The 21595-nt window shown below is 45.0% G+C and overlaps 4 protein-coding genes across 5 annotated transcripts in view; 2 read left to right on the plus strand and 2 right to left on the minus strand.

Moving 5' to 3' along the window:
• The window catches only part of Apbb3 (amyloid beta precursor protein binding family B member 3), a 5854-nt gene extending 5738 nt beyond the window's left edge, over positions 1 to 116 (minus strand). For both annotated transcript variants that reach the window (XM_015484875.2, XM_048811651.1), the window contains exon 1: positions 20 to 116. The gene's annotated coding sequence lies outside the window, so the exon portion shown is untranslated. The remainder of the gene's footprint in view (positions 1 to 19) is intronic.
• On the plus strand, positions 117 to 2411 carry Slc35a4 (solute carrier family 35 member A4). Its single transcript, XM_048811656.1, has 3 exons — positions 117 to 468; positions 1465 to 1563; positions 2130 to 2411. The coding sequence occupies exons 1-3, from the start codon at positions 454 to 456 to the stop codon at positions 2325 to 2327; spliced, it is 312 nt and encodes a 103-aa protein (XP_048667613.1). The 5' UTR covers positions 117 to 453; the 3' UTR covers positions 2328 to 2411.
• A 251-nt stretch (positions 2412 to 2662) lies between these two features.
• On the plus strand, positions 2663 to 4658 carry LOC107141675 (probable UDP-sugar transporter protein SLC35A4). The gene has a single exon (XM_015484890.2). The coding sequence runs from the start codon at positions 2743 to 2745 to the stop codon at positions 3712 to 3714; it is 972 nt and encodes a 323-aa protein (XP_015340376.1). The 5' UTR covers positions 2663 to 2742; the 3' UTR covers positions 3715 to 4658.
• Positions 4659 to 4930: 272 nt separating this feature from the next.
• LOC107141711 lies at positions 4931 to 20898 on the minus strand. The gene is made up of 14 exons (XM_048811872.1): positions 20856 to 20898; positions 20597 to 20682; positions 20211 to 20330; positions 19461 to 19670; positions 19249 to 19331; positions 18598 to 18684; positions 10120 to 10148; positions 8475 to 8683; positions 8318 to 8401; positions 7731 to 7791; positions 7002 to 7072; positions 6494 to 6655; positions 5605 to 5763; positions 4931 to 5522 (listed from the first exon to the last, which is right to left on the minus strand). The coding sequence occupies exons 1-14, from the start codon at positions 20896 to 20898 to the stop codon at positions 5310 to 5312; spliced, it is 1617 nt and encodes a 538-aa protein (XP_048667829.1). The 3' UTR covers positions 4931 to 5309.
• Positions 20899 to 21595: the final 697 nt, after the last annotated feature.

The raw sequence follows: 21595 nt of genomic DNA on the forward strand, positions 1-21595 counted from the left end.
GAGACCGCCAGGCCAGCTGGCGCCGCAAACACGCGGGGCGGGGTCTGAGCAGCACCGCCCCTAGACGGTGGTGTCTAGATGCCGAGTGGATGTGTGTTTCCGTGCGTCGGACCAGAGGAGGCGCACGGACGCCCCTGACTCGCTGACACCACCACGCAACTGTGAGCTCATCAAGAGGGTGGAAGACTGGTCAGGTGAACGTGCACCGCGCGCACTCGCGCATGAGTGAGATCATCGCGCGGGTCGTATGCGCGCTCACAGACAGCCTGGGATGCGGCGGTAGGGGTCACGTGGAAGCATCTGTGAAAACTAGACTGTCAAAATTCGGCGGCGAAGAAAACACCCAATCCTTTACAAAAATGCCCCGGAAGTGCCTCCGTCCTCAGTAAAGATGGCGGTAGGCCCCCATAAGGGAGGCGGGGCTGCGCCTGCGCAACAAGTTCGGCGGGGAAGATGGCGGATGACAAGGTGAGTGAACGTGGGGGTGATCCTTAATTTTTTAAGATTGTCTTTAGACTCCATGGCTCTGTAGTTTTGGGGAAAGGCGACACTGGAATGTCTCAGAGATGGGGTGCCTCTTGTTTTCCCTGGGACTCTATCGACTACCTCAACAGGGAGGGGTGGCGGGTGGCATGGGGGTAGTTTTAGGGAAGGCGGGCGGAGTCGGGGATCCCCCAGCAGTCCCCTCCCGAATACCATCATGATCCCCAGTTACTAGCACACACTCAAACACACTTACCCCGGAATGCTCCTCACTCTGCCTCATTCCCTAGCCCCCCAAATTCCCCTTCCAGAGATAGCGTTTCCAATCCACACGAACGGCACCCTCAAACACTTTTCTTGTGCACACACTGAATTTTATACTTACATGTGATCAGAATTATTCGTCGTTTATGCATACTCTTTCTGACATTCATTATCTCTCATATCCAGTTACTCCATTTAGGTTGAGATGCTCTCAGAAACAGGGATACAGTCCAGGCAGAAATCGGGTTTACCCTCAAATTGTCCAGGGGGCGGCTTCAAGCTATTATTCTCCTTTGGTCTGGAAGCCCAGCATCAGTCACATTCACCAAGTGCCTGCCAGTCCCACTACCAGGCATTTTACAACAGACAAGAAAGACTGATCACCACTTTCGGGGAGTTCTTGGTTCAGTCAGTAGTTATTTGCTCATAGACCTAATTGAAGGTTCCTTCTGTCTTTCCTGCACACTGATTGCTATATTAGATTCCTGTAGTGATTATTACAAGTTACTGATACTGATTTCATCTGCCACCCCCTCCCTGGCCCCATGTAACTCTGCTTTTCAATGCCTTTCTGCCTTTACCACTGCCATCTCAGGAAGGTTTTATAGAAAGATATCTCTGGCTCACCCCATTCCTCCCAACTCCCAGTTTCTGATAGAATTGAACAGGGAATGGGGCTGAGTCAGTCTGCTGGAGCCAGCCTCTCCCTTGTCCTAGGATTCTCTGCCCAAGCTTAAGGACCTGGCATTTCTCAAGAACCAGCTGGAACGCCTGCAACAGCGAGTGGAAGACGAAGTCAGCAGTGGTGTGGGCCAGGTAGGAGTTGTCCTCCTGCCTCTCACCTTAATCTTCATTGTCCAATTTTCTCTTGAGAATGTTGAATGAGTGGCAGAGATTTATTCAGCAAATGGTTATTGAGGGCCAGTTCTCAGTTCCCCAGGAAAATTTCCCTGAGAAAATAGCACTTGACCTGAGATCTTAAGTAGTGGTTAACTAGGTGAAGTGGAGAGGAATGAAAACTCCAAACATATGCAGAGTAGTATTATGTACAAGAGAGGGAAAGGAGGTCGGTTCTGCTGCAGTAGTGGGAAAATATGCTAGAAAATGAGACTGGAGAAATAGCAGGGCTCAGACTGCTCAGGGGCATCTCTGACATTTTAGCAGGAAGATTCTGTGGTTGGAGTTTTCTGACTTCAGGATTCTGATATTGTGTGATCAGGGCTCCTGAGTTTTTTTTTTTTTTTCTTTTTTGAGCTCCAGAACCTTGAGAAAAATCTTTGAAGAAAATGCTACAGCTGTAGAGAGTGACCCTCACTTGAGTAGTTCCTGGGCAGAGAAGAGGGAAAACCTGCCTGAGTTTCCTTCTTCATTTTTCTCTGCAGGATGGCTCACTTTTGTCCTCCCCGTTCCTCAAAGGATTCCTGGCTGGCTATGTGGTGGCCAAACTGAGGGCATCGGCAGTACTGGGCTTTGCAGTTGGCACCTTCACTGGCATCTATGCAGCTCAGGCATATGCTGTGCCCAACGTGGAGAAGACACTGAGGGACTACTTTCGGTCACTACGCAAGGGGCCTGACTAGCTCTAGATCCTATGGGGGAAGCAGGATGAACAGCTGGGGCCTACAGGTGGAGGCCTTTCGAACACAGACACACTATCTAGCTTCCCTGGCTGTCATCTACTTACTGTCTCCACCTGTCCTGCCACCTTCATCTTAGCTTCTCTTCCTGCAGAGGGTGCACAGTGGCTTGTCGGACTGTAACCTGGACTCCTTCCCTCCCCAGCTCCATGAGACTGGCCCCAAGACCATGCTTCATCAGCCCCTTCCTCTTCCAGCCCTAACTGTGGAGTGTACAGATGACTCTGATCCTCAGTATTCTCTCTGGCAATGTACCAGCTCCTCCTGGGAGCTGGCTTCATAACTTAATATCCCTTAAATGTGCCCCAGTTCCTCTGCCACTTGCTAGTTACACAGGCAACCAGGATCTGATGAGGGCATGAGTGTAGAGGAAGGTGGTATGCCAGGCCTGGGCCGTCCTAGGCAGGCCCGCTGGACCCTGATGCTCCTCCTATCCACTGCCATGTATGGTGCCCATGCCCCACTGCTGGCGCTGTGCCATGTGGATGGGCGAGTGCCCTTTCGGCCCTCCTCAGCTGTGCTGCTCACTGAGCTGACCAAGTTACTGTTGTGCGCCTTCTCTCTCCTTGTGGGCTGGCAAGCATGGCCCCGAGGGGCCCCACCCTGGCGCCAAGCTGCTCCTTTTGCACTATCTGCCCTGCTCTATGGCGCCAACAACAACCTGGTGATCTATCTACAGCGTTACATGGACCCCAGCACCTACCAGGTGCTGAGCAATCTCAAGATTGGAAGCACAGCCCTATTCTACTGCCTCTGTCTCCGGCACCGCCTCTCTGCACGCCAGGGTTTGGCACTGCTGCTGCTGATGGCTGCAGGGGCCTGCTATGCAGCAGGTGGCCTTCAGGACCCTGGGAACACCCTTCCTGGGCCTCTAGCAGCTGCTGCCAGCCCCATGCCCCTGCATATCACTCCACTGGGACTGCTGCTGCTCATCCTGTACTGTCTCATCTCAGGCTTGTCGTCTGTATACACAGAGCTGCTCATGAAGCGACAGCGTCTGCCCCTCGCACTTCAAAACCTCTTCCTCTACACTTTTGGTGTGCTCCTGAACCTTGGTCTGCATGCAGGTGGTGGTCCTGGCCCAGGCCTCCTGGAGGGTTTCTCAGGATGGGCAGCACTTGTGGTGCTGAGCCAAGCACTAAATGGACTGCTCATGTCCGCTGTCATGAAGCATGGCAGCAGCATCACGCGCCTTTTTGTTGTGTCCTGCTCATTAGTGGTCAATGCCATGCTTTCAGCAGCCCTGCTACGGCTGCAACTCACAGCTACATTCTTCCTGGCCACACTGCTCATTGGCCTGGCTGTGCGCCTGTATTATGGTAGTCACTAGCCCCTGGCCACCTTGCTTGCTTCTGATTCTATAGATTGGGCACCACCACCAGAGTCATCTCTCAAACTTCTTCCTTTCCTCCCCTTAGCAACTGTAATAAGTGCCTTGTGAGAAAAGCTGGAGAAGGGAGAGCAACCAAGTTAGTCTTGAAGTGGTGTATGAAGGAGGCTTCTAGGAGACATGAAGAGTAGATTTGGTTAAGGAAACTTAACTTCCCCACCCACCCCCAAGTTCTTCCAAACTAAAGAATTGGGAGCAGCAATACCTAGGCCTGAAAAAATAACTCCATTCCTGATGGGGAAGGCTCCCTGCCTCATCTTCCATAAACAAAATGAGATATGGGTGACAGGTGGCTTTCCTTGCCCACTGTGGTCACCCCAATATACCCACTACCCAGGCCTGGTGTTGGTGCTCAAGCCCCGCCTTGGTGCATGACTTCTTCATAAGGGACACTCACCCAACAGTCATGCAGGAAGGCCCAATTGCTACAAATTATATAGCTGTCACCTAGGCCACTCTGCCAAGGTCCCTCAGCTCCAGCACTGCCTGGAGATATATCCCCTACCCCCTCCACAGTGCTGCTTCCCTTACCCAGCCTTTGTTCTGGAAACCCCACAGAGGGCTGGGGCTTGACTCATCTCAGGGAATGTTGCCCCTGGATCCTGGCTTAAACCTATACTCCTAACCCCTTTGCTCACCCAGGGGCCCTATTGAAGCCCACTGCCACCTCTAAGGCTCTTAGGAGGTAGCATCTTTCCCACTCTGAGTCCTATCCCTGCCTAGTAGTGTCCCAGCTCCCAACAGCCTGGGAAAGCTCTGCACAGATTGACCTGGGACCAGGTACAGAAACTTCTATAGCTTAATCAATGTCTCTTTTAACTGCATAAGCAATAAGGTCTTAATAAAGTGTTCTAGGATGTAGGGTGCTTCCTACAACCAGTCAATATTGTCTTGTGTCTTCTATGCTGCACAGTTCCCCTCAAACATAATTGTCCCTTGGTCTCCTGAGTATCTTAATTCTGGAGTAACTTCTGGACTAAGAGGACAAGTGGTTTTCTCCAAGCTGTTGCTGTGGATCTGAGGTATTCTCTGTCACAGACTTTGAAATTTCCCTTAAGCACAAAACTTGGGCCCTGGAGAATTTAGAGAGTCTTGGAAACAGAAGGTACTGAGCCCAGCAGGACAAACTAAACTAGGCTGGAAAACTTCAGACCACTAATGTTTTATGTTTTTATTAGTGCATTATAATTATTTATTAATGGACTTTGTTATGCCATATTCATACATGATATACCATAATTTGTTCACCCTCATTCCTTAGTACCTTCCCTTTCCCTCTGCCTCTGATCCCCTTGCTCTATTGGTCTTTTTTTTTTTTTTTTTTATTAATGCAAATAATGTGGGTTTTGTTGTTACTGTTTTTGGCACTAGGGATTTAACCTTTTATTTTGAGATAGGGTTTAAGTTGCTGAGGGCCTTGCCAATAGTGTTACTGAGGCTGGCTGAAATTTGTGATCCTCCCGTTTCAACCTTTCCAGTTGCTGGGATTATAGATATGTGCCACTGTATCCAATTCTAACACCCCTGAAGAGTTCCTAATCATCAGGTTTCACCCTAAGGCAGAGATCCAGTCTGATTGCCCCTCCCTTCATTGCACCCTGCTGAAGCTGCTGGTTCTGGGCTTGGAGCTCCTGGTTCCTCGAGGCCAGGTCAATGGTGTCTTGCAGGACACCAGCCAGTAGGCTGCGGTGACGATGCTCTGTGGTCATGGCCTGCTCTTCCTGCAGCCTCTGCCAGGCTCGAAATACCTGTGGCCAGATTCAGAGACTCCTGTCAGCCAGCCAGCCTTGCTACCAGCAGGCTCAAGGCCTACTGTCTGTCTCCACTGACCTGCAGTATGTGGCTTGTCTGTGCTCTGGTGGCCTGCACATGCAGATCATAGAAGGATGCCAAGTCTTCCTCTGCGATGTCCCGCTCTGCCTGCAGGGCCTCCACCTGAAGTCTCAGTACTTTCAGCTCCCGGTGCCATCTCGGCCTCTTCTCACAGGTCTTCAGAGAGAATTCATACCCTTTGTTGAGCACCACCTGTTGCTGGACTCTGTTCCAAACCCTCCATGTGCATTATCTCATTTTGTCCAGTAACAACTTTATGGGGTAGTTGTCCTAACTTACTCAAATTCCCATGGCTAGTGAGAGACAGAGCTGAGATGACATATACCTTTCAACAGTTCCTTGGAGTGAAATCCAGACTCAGAGATGTGGTATACCAATCTCATTAGCTTTGCCTCTTGACTCCACACTTGCTGGGTGCCAGACTTGTGGTTCTCAGAGCCCATTTTGCCATTGCTTTATGCTAGCCCATTGCTTATACAGTTTTTCCTCTCTGAGAAATTATCCCCACCACATAAAAAAAAAAAAAAAAAAGCTTTGATTCTTAATTTGTTCAAACAAGTTATGTTTACTGAGTGCCTCTGTGATGAGCACTATCTGCCTTTGTTGAACTGAGTCTAGTGAATTCCCTTAGTGATTTCTGTTTGTCCTCTAAGTCTCACCTTAGATGCCATCTCCTCTGATTCACTCCAGCCTGGGTGAAGTGTACCTTTTTATTTTCATCCTAACTCCCCTATTACAGCATGCAGCACTGAGAATTGCCTCCTCTATCCTCCACAAGACTAAGAGGGTATGGACCAGTCAGTTGTGACTGATGAAGGACTAGCTCCTAGTACAATGACTAGCCTAATTATAAGGAATCTCAAGACCCCTACTCAGCCCTCCTCACCTCCTCTTCAGCCACCAGGCCTTTGACCTGTTCATGTACCACCTCTTCCTGTTCCAAATGCTTTATCTCCTCTTGGATCCAAATTTGGTGCTGCTCTCTCAATCTCTGCCTCCGAACTTGAGCCGTGAGCAACTGCAGAGCCACATCTGGGGCCTGCTGGGACTAGATAGTATCAGTCTAGGCTTACCCAGAAGCCAGGACCTAACTGGCCTGGAGGAATCTGTAACCTGGGAAGAGACTCAGGAGGCCAGGGGTAGAGGAGGTACTGGCTCTGCCAATAGTCACCATAAAGGCCCTAATAATCTCATACTCATAATCCAACCAAGAAAAAAGCTCCTCTCTATGCTCATCCTCTAGGGATCCAGTAGCCCTTCAGGTCCTTTATTTTCCAGAAGCTCCATATTTCTTCCTGTTGTCAGGCAGTAGCAGGAGGCAGATTAGCTGGGCTCTGGTACCCCCTCACACTTCCAACAGTTTCCAGTTGTTCCCAAAATATATGAGATATTACCTGTTCCTCAAAGTTCCTGAGAGGATGCTTTTGGTGGAGACCAGGCCCTAGAGATGATGTTCTTTCTGCCACTACAGGAAAATATAATTAGTCACACCAAAGGTGGAGACCCTTTCCCAACTACCCCTCAAGTACCAGATCTACCAAGGACTTCCTGCTGAGGCCTGGACTATGGCTTACTACTGAATCCATCACCTGCAGAGAAGTAATCTAGAGTGACAATTTCTCATCCCTCCCCCAAGGACAGCGTAGTTTAAGCTTGGGGCTTTGAAATCAAACAGATCAGAGACCCAGCCCCGCCTTTTCTTAGCTCTATGATGTCAGGCAGGCGACTAGTCTTTTGAGTCTCCATGCTCTTCTTCATAAAATAGAATGGATAAAAGTTGTTAAGAGCATGAAATAAGGTAACAACAAAGCACTGAGCAGTCAGGCATGTGATCAATAATTGGAAACTAATGTGCTTAATTCCCCAGGCCCAGTGTTATAAAAACAAATTGTAAGGATGTAATTATGAAAAGGGAAGAGAAGGACCTGAATACGCAGGGTTTGAACTACCCTGCAACAAATCATGGAAGACAGCGCCCCCTTTTGTTCAAGAGAGGTCATGCCATCCGGGTTGCAAGACCCAGATTAGAAATCTGAGGATTTGAGTGTTGCTCCTAGGCTGCCTCTGATTAAGAAAATGACCCTGGGCTACTCACATCTCTTCTCTTATCTCAGTTTTCTCACCTGAAAAATGGGAATAATGTTGTCTTCCTTGCTTAGGATACTTCGGTGGCTCAGGCTTGACCTTCAAGACAGAGTCCAAACATCTCAGTAGCTTACCAAAGCCCTGTGTAACCTGGTCCTACTTATCTCACTATTCCTTCTCACCTGACTCTAACTTAAACTCTATTCTCCAGAGTACTGAGCTGCTTGCAGTTCTCCAGAGACATCAAGCATTTGCTTACCTCTCAATCTCTGCCTCTCATTCTGTCTAGGTTGTTCTTCACTCATCTTTGCTAACCTCAGGAATCACTTTCTCCATGAAGCCTTCCTTCCCTCTCTTGCTCAGGCTAACACAGATGTGCCACAGAACCTTGTGTTTATAAGCCTTTCCGAGAACTGATCATGGTGTAATTGTTTCTTCCCAACAGATTGTAAACTCCACAAGAACAGGGAATTCCCAGGGCGGACATAGCCCCTGTGCCCTGCACATGGTAAATTGTCAATAAATGTTTGGAAATTGATAAATCAATGGATAAATGGAATGCTCTGTGAAGACAGCAAAGAAAGACATAAATGGGGCTCCCAAAAGGTTGGAGGAAAAGATGTACCTGCGGTTCTGGGAACCCCACGGCCTCAGCTGTAGACCCTTTGGGTGTCCCTCTTCTTGGGCACTGGCTCCAGGCTTTTATCACCTATGGAGAAGGGGTTCAGAGTGGGCACTGGCCATTGCTGGCTAAGGTGCCCTCCAGGCTTCACTTTGCTCACCTGTAGCTCCCGCAGTGCCCTTCCCAGCTGGCTAAGCCCACTGTCTGTCAAGGTGTCCCCAAAGAGGCTTAAACGCAGGGTCCTCAGGCTAGCCCGGCGGGCCCGGGCCTCTTCTACTGCATCCCACCAAGTGGGCTTCACCTCTTTCATCTGCATCCTCCTTCCTGATGCCCCCAAGAGAGCAGCCTGGAGCAAACGCAGGTCGCTGCCTAGTAAAGGAAAACTTGGAGTAGATTACTCCTTCCTGTAGACTCCAGAGCACACTGTTTGTAATAGTTCAAATTTCCATTAATAGTACTATTCTGGGGCTGGGGTTGTGGCTCAGTGGTAGAGCACTTGCCTTGCATATGGAGGGCACTGGGTTCGATCCTCAGCACCACATAAAAATAAATAAAAGTATTGTGTCCATCTACAACTAAAAAAATATTTTAAAAATAGTACTATGCTTCAAAATATCTAACCCCTATTGGACTTTCACATGTGCTTGATGGCTCTGTCCTAAGGCTGTTCATAGCTTATCTATTTTTATCCCCCACAAGTGTAATCGACCTAGCCCCCACCCCATCCCACCCATGTTCTCCAGATGAGGCAATTGAAACTCAGAGAGGTCTAACAACTTTTTGGTAAGTGACAGAGCAGAAAATCAAGCCCAGTTTTGTCTGACACTAAAGCCTGTGCTCTTGGTCATGACATCACACTGGCCCATAGATAAACACCTGTCTGACCCTCACTGCTTTATCTTTGACGGTGTCAATTGCCACAACTTATCTTCCTCATTCCATAGGACCTGGCATAGGAGGACTGAGAATCTGCTGGCCAAAAGTGTGTTTGTTGATTTTGGAGATAGAGTGCCAGACATTTTTTTTTTTTTTTTTTAACTCTTATGGAAAATTTCAAACATATACACAGTGTAAGAAATCCATCTATCACCCATCTTGAACTATTATCAGCTCATGGCTCTTTTTTTATGTGATAGAGGGAAGATTAAGCCCAGAGGTACTCTACCACTGAGCTATATTCCAAGCCTTTTTATTAATTTTTTTTTTTTAATTTTGAGACAGGATATTGCTAGGTTGCTCAGGCTGACCTCCAACTTGCCATCCTCTTGCCTCAGCCTCCTGAGTGTCATGGATTACAGGCATGCACCAATGTGCCCAGCAAAGGCCATATTGTTGATGGGTATATGAAAATAGGTAAGTTCTTTTCTCTTTCTGGTCCTCTATTTCCTCTTCTATAAAATATACCTGCCTCCATTTACTCATTTGTAAATTACATTCTCCTGAGGAGGTTATGGTAAGAATTGAAGGTATTAAAATGCTTTGTAAGCTGTTGAAGCCCCCTAAGGGGAGGGGTTTGCTTTTACTATTGTCTTTGCCCTTGTCCCTCCAAACTTTGGCACCCTAGCCACAATGGCACCTTCCTAAATCCCAGAGGATAAAGTTTGCTCTCTGGGCAAGGGTTAGTTGGCTGATAGGATGAGGCAGGCCTAATGCCAGATTTCAGAGTTTCCCAAAAAACCCCACGCCCTTGCCCCATCCATCTTGGGGGTCCAGGTGAATAAGGAGTCCACTGTAGTTGTTTCCTTCCAGAAGCCATGAGACAATCCAGGGCAGAGAGCCCTCCACCTTCTCACCAACAGCCTCACCCGCCAACACCCGCAGCAAGGGGCAATCCCTGCCAGAGAAAAAGAAGATAATAGTTGTCCACTTGTGATTGAGAAAGAAAATGAATGCATCACACGCTGATAAAAAGATTGACTATTTCCATCAACTTTTGCCCATAACCAGACAGATTCACAACCTGGAACTGGAATGGATGTAATGTCTGCAAAACAGAAATGTGTCTAGTGAACCACTTGCCAATCTTAACCACTGTCCAACTTACATGAAATTCATGAAATGAGCACTTAAAGCAGTGGCAACTGAAAATAGAGAAATTTTTACAACAAACTCAGGGAGAGCTCTTTCTCTGACTTTTGGGAGAAATTATATATATATGAAAGATGGGATGTGAAAAAGAGGCCCTATCTGATGTGTTCTACTTTGATTTCTATCCTACAATCTAAAAAGTAATCAATGTGTTTGGCAACTTTTCAATTTTTATTTTGGGACAGGGTCTTGATAGGTTGCCTGGGTGGGCCTTGAACTTGTGACCTTTTTGCCTTGGCCTTATGAGTCGCTGTACCACAAGCCTGTACCACCATGCTCAATTTATTTTTTATTTTTCTTTAATGTTTTTATTTTTCTTTAATTGTCCCTAGGGATTTAATTCTATGTCAGGTCACTGGCTAACTAATGAGATAACAGAATGAAGACTTCAGTGGCCACAAAGAATACTATCTTCAAAAATTGTTTGGAAAAATGACTAAGCAGGGCTGGGGTTGTGACTCAGTGATAGAGCACTTGCCTAGCACATGCAAGGCACTGGGTTCAATCCTCAGCCCCATATTAAAATAGATAAATAAAATAAAGGTATTGTGTTCCACTACTACTAAAAATTGAATATTAAAAAAATTAAATTAGGGCTGTGGCTGTGGCTCAGAGGTAGAGCGCTGGCCTATCTACATGAGGCACTGGGTTCGATCCTTAGCACCACATAAAAATAAAATGAAGATATTGTGTTTACCTATAACTAAAAAATAAATATTAAAAAAAATAAATTTAAAAAAAAGAAAAGAAAAATTACTAAGCAAACATTGTTATAAGCCACAGCCCATAACAAGCAACAATAATAGATCCTGGACAGTAGGGAGAATTTGATTTCCTGAGTTACCACATAACATCCTAAATGTCAGAGCATTAAACTAAAGAAACAAAGAACAATGAACAAAAGATCAATATGACAAATACAGTTTTTTTTTTACAAAAAATATTAAAAATGGACAACTTCTAGCAAAAATTAAGACATGTACAAAGGAACAAGCAAGTATGGTTCAAAAGAAAAAAGAAATTAACAGACACTGTCCCTGAGGATGCACAGATGTTGAACACTGAAATATCTAGACAAATACTTTACGTCAACTCTCTCAGAAAACTAAAGGAAATCAAGATGTGATGTTTTAATGAATAGAGAATATCAATAGAGAGGTAGAAATTATAAAGAAGAACCAACTAGAAATTCTGAAAAGTACAATAACTGAAATTTTAAATTCACTTATAGGGATACAAGAGTAGATTTGGGCAAATGCAAGAAATAATCTCAGTGAACTTGATAGGTCAAATTATCCTGTCTAAGGAGAATTAAGAAAAAGATGAAGGAAAATGAGTAGAGAGCTTAAGAGACTTGTGGGAGTCTGGATAATGCAAATACGAGAGGGAAAAGAGACAAAAGAACAGAAAAAAAATATTTGAAGAAATAATGGTCAAAAATCCCCCAAATATACAACTATAATGCACCAATAAAAAATGTGGAAGGAAAAAACCTTCCAAATATGCTGTCTTTTGCACATGTACTCCTTTTGCATGTATTTGCTTCCCCTTTCCACTTCTCTACCATGAGTTGAGTAGTATGAGGACCTCACCAGAAGCCCCACAGATGCAGATATCATGCTCCTGAACTCTCCTTCCCCCAAAACCATGAACCAAAATAACCTCTTATCTTTATAAAGTGAAAAAAATCTTTCAATTTTATGAAACCATGAATCTACATATGCAAGAAGCTAATGAACTCTAATAGCATAAACTCAAGGTGATCCCCACCAAGACATTATGATCCAACCATCAAAAGACCAAAAATATTTTTTTTTATAAATATTTATTTTATTTTAGTCTTCGACACAACATCTTTGTTTGTATGTGGTGCTGAGGATCGAACCTGGGCCGCACGCATGCCAGGCGAGCGTGCTACTGCTTGAGCCACATCCCCAGCCCCAAAAGACCAAAAATCTTAAAAAAAAAAAAAAAAAAAAAAGCAAGAAAGAAGCTAACTTAGTGTGTGTTGTAATCTTCAATAAGATTAAAAACTGAGGTCTGGGGATATAGCTCAGTTGGTAGCGTGCTTGCCTCCTATATGTACAAGGACCTAGGTTCAATACCCAGCACCACCACCAAGAAAAAAAAAGACTAAATTTTTAATCACCAGAAACTGTGGATGGCCAGATGACAAATTTAAAGTACTGACAGAAAAAAATTACTTACCAAGAACTTCATATCTGACAAAAAATTTTCTATTTTTTTTTTTGGGGGGGGTGGTACTGGGAATTGAACTCAGGGACACTCAACCATACCCCCAGACCTACTTTGTATTTAATTTAGAGACAGGGTCTCACTGAATTGCTTAACACCTTGCTTTTTGTTGAGGCTGGCTTTGAATTCATGATCCTCCTGCCTCAGCCTCCAGAACCACTGGGATTACAGGTATGCACCACCATGCCCAGCACTATCTTTCAAGGAGAAGAAACTAAGACATTCCCAGATAAAGAAAAGCTGAGGCGATTCACCTCTAGTAGTTTCTTTACCAGAAATGCTAAAGTAAAGTGTAAATACATTAGACAGTAACTTGAAGCCATATGAAGAAATAAGGAACACTAGTGTTAGGGAACAAATAGATGAGGGTGGTGGGAACATGAGGTTAAGAGAATAATTCTAGGGCTGGGATTGTGGCTCAGCAGTAGAGCGGATAGAGCGCTCGCCTAGCACTGGTGGGACCCAGGTTGGATCCTCAGCACCACATAAAAATAAAGGCATTGTGTTGTGTCCATCTACACCTAAAAATATAATAAGTGTTTAAAAAAAGAGCGAGGATAATTCTATACTGCCGCAGTCTGGCTGGGCACAAATTACGAGCCACTCAAGCAGGAACAAACTTTATTTCCGAACTCCCGGGAACGTCACGCACACGGCCTTCTCCCGGGACACACCACACACCAACCGGAAATCCCTCCTCCGGAACTTCCACAACCAACGCGAACTCCCCAGGCAATCCTCCGGAGGACTCCAAAGTATCGGGCACCAGAGGCGGACAGTAAAGGTCTAATATACAATTGAATCAATCCAGCATCATCTTAATGGCTCGCCTCTCAACCAGTACTATTGGAAAAATGCCAGGGGCCATTCCGACTGGCTGTGGCTCTCAGCACTATACCATGAACCCACTATGCTGACTCCCACATGCTTTCTTTGTCAAAAAGCAATGTCTTGTACCTGGCTTTAGTAGTCAGGATGTGTCACAGTCCTCACCAAATTACCTGTTATCTTCAAGGAAACTCAGGCAGGAAACAATGTTGATAAGAACAACCCAAGTTACTTTGAAAGGAGAGACTTTTTGTGACCCCTTTCACAGACTAGATCTTGGAAGATAAGGGTAGTTCCTCCTAACCATAAAACCTGTAAAAATGATTTAGAATCTAATTAGAACTGCTCAGCATGGGCCAAGGTAACATAGAGTTGTCCTGGCAGTAAGGCTTGAAAGCCTGATGTCATCTTGCTGTCAGTCAAAAGTTAAGAAGTAGACCTGGGTGGGGCTCTTTGGAAACTTCCCTGGGATCCCCAATAAAACTGGAGTGCATGGAATATTGTTTGGGGTTTCTTTCCACGATGACAGCTGAGTCAGAGTGTAAGGGTAAAAGAAATTGAAGTTAAAGCGTAAAAGTTAAAGGGTAAAAGACTGGGTGTTGTAAAGTTTCTAAGCTGCAAGGTCTGAGTTAAAATGTAAAGGATTAGGTATTGTTAGGTTTCTATGCTACCTGCAAAACCTGAAATTTCTGTAGCTGTTAAGACAATGCTTGGAACTGCCCAGTAAATATTTCCCCTGACTATTTGGTTGTGTAATAAGGGCTCTGTGTGGTCGCACGTAGGCATTGCAGGGCCTGGACCAATCAGTTTAAATGTAACCCCCTCCTTAGGAATGACCTATCACTCCAGCCTGACCTGTTCCCGCCAATGAATGAACTAATCATGTTTAGGAGTTGTTGTTCAATTTTCCCGCGCCTCATGATGATTTGTTCTGATGTATACAAAGCCCTCTGCCCTCCCCAAAAAGTGTACTTAAGCAGTGCTCAGCCCCTGCTCAGGGCTCTGGCTGCTTTCCCTTCTTGAGTGGGCACGGAGCCCCAGCATGCTGGTTCAATAAATCCCCTTCTGCCAATTGCATGAGTGGTCACTTGGTGGTCTCTTTCAGCTTCGCCTGACCCTTACAAGAGTGACTATGAGGCGACTCTTGTTCTAAGATGGAGTATATGTTTCAAAAACAGCATTGCCTGTGTCAAGTTCTTCCTGATAGAGATTTTTTTTTGAAGTAATGTGACTTCTTTTTTTATTATTTTATTTATTTATATGTGGTGCTGAGAATCGAACCCAGTGCTTCACACATACTAGGCAAGTGCTCTACCACTGAGCCACAACCCCAGCCGGAGATTTTTTTAAAAAATATTTATTTAGTTGGAGATGAACACACAGTACCTTTATGTATTTTTATGTGGTGCTGAGGATTGAACCCAGTGCCTCACACATGTGAGGCAAGCACTTTACCACTGAGTTAAAGCCTCAGCCCCCCAATAGAGATTTTGATACCCTACTTTTTAATAATTGGTAGAATAACTAGGCAAAAGTTCAGTAAGGAAGAAGAATACTTGAACAACATAATAAACCAATTAGGCTCAACAGAAATATACAGAATATCCTAAAATAACAAAATATATATTCTCCAAAGTGCACATGGAACATTCTCGAGGACAGACTACATATTAGGCTACAAAACAAATGTCAATACTTAAAATAATAAAAAAATCTTAAAATAATAAAAAGCATCTTCTCTGATCACAAAGGAATGAACTAGATATGAATAACAGAAGGGAAACTGGAAAATTCACAAATTTGTAGAAATTAAACAAAGAAAATTAAACAAAGGAAAATCAGAAAATACTTTCAGACAAATGAAAATAAAACATAACATAACAAAACTTACAGGATATAGCAAAAACAGTGTTCAGAGGGAAATTTTTAGTTGTAAATGCCTGCATTTAAAAGGAATAACTTAACCGGACACTTAAAGGAACTAGAAAAATAATTTTTTTCCCAATACTTGGGATTGAACCTGGGGTATTTTACCACTGAGGTTCTTGCAAAGTTGCTGAGCCTGGCCTTAACCTTGGGATCCTCCTACCTCAGCCTACTGAGTCTATGGGATTACAGGCATTTCATAGTGTCTGGCAAGATCATTTCAATTGATTAAAAAAAAAAAATACACTGGGGCTGGGGTTGTGGCTCAATGGTAGAGCGCTTGCTGGGTTTGATCCTCAGCACCACATAAAAGTAAATAAACAAAATAAAGGTATTGTGTCCATCTACAACTAAAAAAAGTTTTTTTTTAAAGTTTTATGCAGTATCTAAAACCCTATCGTGATATAAATATTCAACAAAATAATCCCAACTACTTAGGAGGCTGAGAGGGAGAATCACAAATTCAAGGCCAGTCTGGGCAATTTAGGGAAACCCTGTCTCAAATTAAAATAAAAAGGGCTAGGAATGCAGCTCAGTGTTAAAGTACCCCTGGGTTCAATCCCCAGTACTACAAGCAAAACAACAAAAGCAAAAACAAAAACCAAAAAAAAATCAACAAAATAGGAATAAAAGAGAAATTCTACAACATTATAAAAAGTATATGTGCAAGGATTGGGGTTGTATAGCTCGGGAAGCTGAGGAAGGAGGATCACAAGTTCAAAGCCCACCTCTGAAACTTAGCGAGGCACTAAGCAACTCAGTGAGACCCTGTCTCTAAATAAAATACAAAATAGGGTGGGGGATGTGGCTCAGTGGTTGAGTGCCCCAGAGTTCAATCCCTGATATCAATCAATCAATCAATCAATGGAAAGATGTGCTGATATATACTACATGATGAACCATGATGAACATTATTCTAAGTGAAGGAAGCCAGGTTTAAAAGTCACATATTGCATGATTCTGTTTATAGGAAAACATTCAAGTCAGATCAGTCGGGGCAGGCAATGGCCAAAGGAGGCAGATTTAAAAGGGCCGCTGAACAGGCTTTATTGAGATATCACTCCCTAACCCTAACCCTAACCCTCAATCAGACCCACAGAGGGGACAGGAGAAGGGTCTGAGGAGAAACCGCGTGGAAGCTTGACTGTACTGGACTTTTATGGGGCTTACAGCAGGAAGGGAAGGGCTTCGGACAGGAAAAGGTGTTTCTAGGGTCCCTTGCCCCCTTGGAGTTGGTCAGGGGAGTTGGCTGAACTCCAGGATTGGCCAGGGGGTCCTGTTGATGGACAGGTGTTAGTCAGGAGATCTGGCTGATTGACAGGCGTTTCCGCCGGCATCTGATTGATATTCTTTTCCCGCGTGGGCTGCTTTGTTCTAAGTTGCCACTAAGTCACCACCAAGCCGCCGCCAAGTCTCCGCCACCCACCGACCTAACAATTCATATTAGATAAATCCATTGGGAAATGAAATCACGTTCAGTAGGGGCTGGGAGAAAGGGGAATTGGAGAGTGACTGCTTAATGGGTACAATTGGAGAGTGACTGCTTAAAGCGTACAGGGTTTTCTTTCAGGATGATGAAAATGTGTTGGAACTAAAGAGTTTCACAACCTTATAAGTGTTCTAAATGTTACCAAATTGCACCTTATATCATGGTTACAGTTAAATTTATGTTGTATGAATTTTACCTCAATAACTATAGACAAAGATTAAAATTCAGTTAGATGCTTGCCTAGCATGTGTGAGGTACTGGATTTGATCCTCAGCACCACATAAAAATAAATTAATTAATTAAGTAAAGGCATTGTGTTCATCTACAATTTAAAAAAATGCTTAAAATAATTGAGTTACCAGATTACCCCCCACACACACACAATATCACTTCTTGCTATATATCCAGGAGAATTGAAAATATGTAAAAAGAAAACCTTTTATGTGAATGTTCATAAGAAGTACTATTGTAATAGTCAAAGGTGGAAACAGCTCAAATGTCCATCTAGGAATAAATGAATGAACAAAAGATGGGATATTCATACAATTGAATATTATTTGTCAATAAAAACTGAAGTTTGAACCTTGAAAATGTTATCCTACATGAAAGAATGAAAGAAAGAAAAGACTTTGGAATAGTCTGGAATTTAGGGTACTTTATTTCTCCATTTTGTTTTTAGGCACTTCTGAATTTGGCCGTGTTTCCATGATAATACAAATCTTGCAAATTGGCTTGGAATGTTTATTTTCTATCGCCACTCAATGCTTTCATTATTTTTGGACACTGAGAGAAAGGTACAAAGTGCAGCATGAAGATATGGTTACTTGGGAATTTTCCAATCTTTGTTTTGGATATTTGGTTCTTCCCAAGTTTGCAGTCTGATAGATCAGAAGAAAATTAATTCAAATTGTAAAAATTAAAAAGAAATAGAAGGCTGGGCATAATGGCACATGCATGTAATCCCAGAAACTTGGGAGGCAGAGGCAGGAGCCAACCTTGGCAATTTAGCAAGAACTTGTCTTTTTTTTTTTAATTTTGGAAATGTTAAATATTTGTTATTTTTATTTTTATTTTTATTATTGGTTGTTCAAAACATTACATAGTTCTTGACATATCATATTTCACACATTTGATTCAAGTGGGTTTTCCTTGGGATTAAACCCAGGGCTTTATGCATGCAAGGCAAGCACTCTACCAACTGAACTCTATTCCCAGCCCTAACACCCTGTTTTAACATTTATAAAAAATGGGGCACTTTTCAATATATGAAAAAAACAGTGACTGGAAAGATCTATTTTTATTTAAAGATTCTACAAATTCTCTACCTACCCAGTTGCTTTTGACCACGTCATTTGCCAACAGAGGGTCTTAGTCTGGGGTCTGGGGGAACCTTACTGTGAGAGCTCAGGAAAAAAGGAGAAACTTTGATGCTGCCCTGGGCATTCACATCCATATTCCAGCCTTGCACCTCACCTCCCAATGCAGCCAGAGGCCCTCTCATACTTACGGGGTCCCTGGGAGCTGCAAGATCCTCAAAGCACCTCGCCATACACCGTGGGTCCCAGACCCCTCAGGAGGTTTAGGCCCAGGGCAGAACATGGTGACAGTGAGCAAAAAGCAGGTCCTGTGGGGGAAAGGGTAGGCTCAAGGCAAAGGCCCAGGGGATGAGGGATGACTGGTGCCTTCAGGTCCTCACCTGCCTTCACCCCCTGCAGCCTGTAAGTATAGCTCTGAGGCAGCTCTTGCGTCAGACACTTCCACTTCACTGGCATGTTCCACCACCCTGCAGGAAGGGGAAGTTGAGTCACCTCCTAAATTGATTTTAATTTTCTCCTGTGAGCTGGGCAGGGTGGCACATACCTATAATCCCAGAGATGCAGGAGGCTGAGGCAGGAAAGTCACAAGTTTGAGGCTAGCCTCAGCAACTTATTTTTCCTCCTCTGGTTTGCCATCAAGGGAAACAGGATAATTGGGATTCCCCCCATTTTACAGATGAAGAAATGAAAGTCCTGCTCAGTAAAGTGCTCAAAATTACCTACTGTGACAGCGGACTGAGTTGAGATGTGAGGATGGAGAATAGAGTTGAAATGGTATGAGTTGAAGAGCTACAATCGGGGTGGGAGTAGTAAGAGATATGAGCATATGGGATGAGGGTGCGAGAGTGTGAGGGTGCGAGGGTGCAAGGGGGTCCTGGGAGCAGACCCAAGGCCTATAAACAGGACTCCAAGCTCAGAGCTTCCCTCTTCTGAGGTGGCAGCGGGTAGAAACCTCTAAAGACTTGACCTGGAACTATTAGCCCTGCCTTAAGACAAGCACACTCAGACCCCATTGGGCCCTGAACACTCACAAGCCTAGAGGAGCCACATCCAGCACCGACAGGTCCTCCACCCCTGGGGAGAGCAGGTCCCAGGTCTTCCCGCTGGGGCTGATCTAAGGTCACACAAGCACACTTGTTACAAACTGAGCCTTTCCTTTTGTGGGTCCCTGTGAGCTCAGCAGTGTGCATGACTGAGCCATTCCATTGTCAGGATAAAGGTGACCCCACAGAGACAATCCTACTCTGGTGAGCCTCAGAGTGGGGCTAGACCCAAGTTCTTCTGGCTCCCCACAAGCCGCAGGCCCTTTCTTCAGTGTCACATGGCCCTGGCTCCCAGGTCCCAATCCCATCTCCTCAACCCCCAAGAGTTTCACCTGCACCAGGCTAAGAGTGCTAAGTACATGATCAGAGCGGTGGAGGGACAGAGCTTCCTCAAACAGCATCTGCAGCAACTAAAGGGAGAAAGGGATCCAGTGAGGACTGAGAAAGAAATGACTCAGTCCTCAACACTTCCTGAGGGTGAGATCTATGCCACGCCCTGTCTGGTTACTGGGGACATGGTGTCCAGAATAGAAATAGCACTAACCCTCATGTTCACAGTGAGCCAGAATGAATAGACATGAGTAGACATTTTCAGTGGGACCTGGCACAGGGTCCCATGACAAGGTTCTGAGGCAGCTGTTTTGATTTGGGGAAATTTTAATGAAGCCCCCACAACAAAGTTTTCAAGTTTAGTATCATTAGTGTAACCAAGAACTATGAAAAGCAGACCTCCTGAATATTTGATCTTCACACACTGCCCCTCTGACTCCCATCCCATCCTCGTGAGCGTCCTGCCTTTCAAACCTGCCAGGGTCAAAATGTACTACATGGATCACAGTCCCCAAGGCGCGTTACCTAGTCCAGCTGGGATGGACAGACAAAGAACCTCTAAAGTCCTGGAGAAGGTGACTCCTGAACCTCATGAGGTCTGTGCCCTGGTGGGTCCTTACCTGGGGCACAAATCGGGGGGCCTCTGTCTCCCTGCCCCGGAGCAGCAGAGATACACTGTACCCTTGGCCCACAGAGGCCAGTGTTGTTTGGACTCGTGCCAGTAGCTCCTGCTCTGCTTCCTGCGGGAAGACACAGGCTAATTCCCGCTGTCTCAGGTGCCATTTCCCAGCCTTTCCTGAGCAAAGGGGTGGGGAGCAGACAGCACTCTCGGATCCAGGGCCCTGAAACCTCCCATCATCCTCCCATCGCCCACTCAGTTTCCCTACCTGAGCAGCATCAGGACCCAGGACTCTGTCAAAGGTGAAGCATTGTTCCTATGGGCAGGACTGGGGTCAGTAGTGTCATTCCCATCTTCCCCTATACCCACCAACTCCACCTGGTTTACCTGAGTCTCCAAGTTCCCCAGCTGAAGAAGTTGAAGGCTCTTGGGCCCCTCCAGAAGGATTGTAGGGCTATGGGTCTCCTTGGGGCCTGAGAAAGGCAGATTTCACATGAATTCTCATGAGGAAAACTGAGCTCCAGGATTCCCCAAGTCCTGCCTTCAACCCAGGCCTCAGTTTCGCAACCTAAGCTGTCCTGGCCCTGCCTCTCCCAAGAAGCTCCCTAGACTATACTCCTGAATACAAACTTGGGGGGCTTCTTACCTGATCCCCTCTCCAGCTCCACTTGTACCACCACAGTCAACATGGCAAGTAGATTGAGAGACACAGTGTGGGTCTCTGGAGAAGGCAGAGCTTCCTGGTCCACACAGCCCCTGTTCTCACCACCTCGGCAGACTTCAAGACTCCAGGCCTCTCAGATTGCCCTTAATAATTCATGTCCTTCATGAGAGGGCCTGGGAGTAGGGGTCAGGTGGCTCTAGATAATTAAACTACCAAGAGAAGTGACACTCTCTTCTGAGAAAACATTTCCTGAATTTCTTTTTTTTTTTTTTTAATGAAAACTTTCAAACTATATAACAGTGAAGAGAAGAGTATAATAAACTTCCAGGTTCAGCTTCAGCAATTATAAATTTCCTGTCAGTCTTATTTCTTCAATTCCCCTCTCCAACCCCAATGGATTATTTTGAAGTTGTTTCCAGACATCCCATTATTTCATCAATTATTTCTGCATCTATTTCTAAAAGGTAAACATTTTTTTTTCTATTTTATTTTTTTATTGTGGGTTGTTCAAAACATTACAAATTTCTTGACATATCATATTCCACACTTTGATTCAAGTGGGTTATGAACTCCCACCTTCACCCCATACACAGATTGCAGAATCACATCAGTTACACATCCATTGATTTACAAATTGCCATCCTAGTGTCTGTTGTGCTCTGCTGCCTTTCCCATCCTCCACCCTCCCCCCTCCCTTTTTTCTCTCTCTCTCCTCTCCTCCT

The sequence above is a fragment of the Marmota marmota genome, unplaced genomic scaffold (genome assembly GCF_001458135.2).
Source record: "Marmota marmota marmota unplaced genomic scaffold, marMar, whole genome shotgun sequence".
In the NCBI taxonomy this organism is placed as follows: Eukaryota; Metazoa; Chordata; class Mammalia; order Rodentia; family Sciuridae; genus Marmota; species Marmota marmota.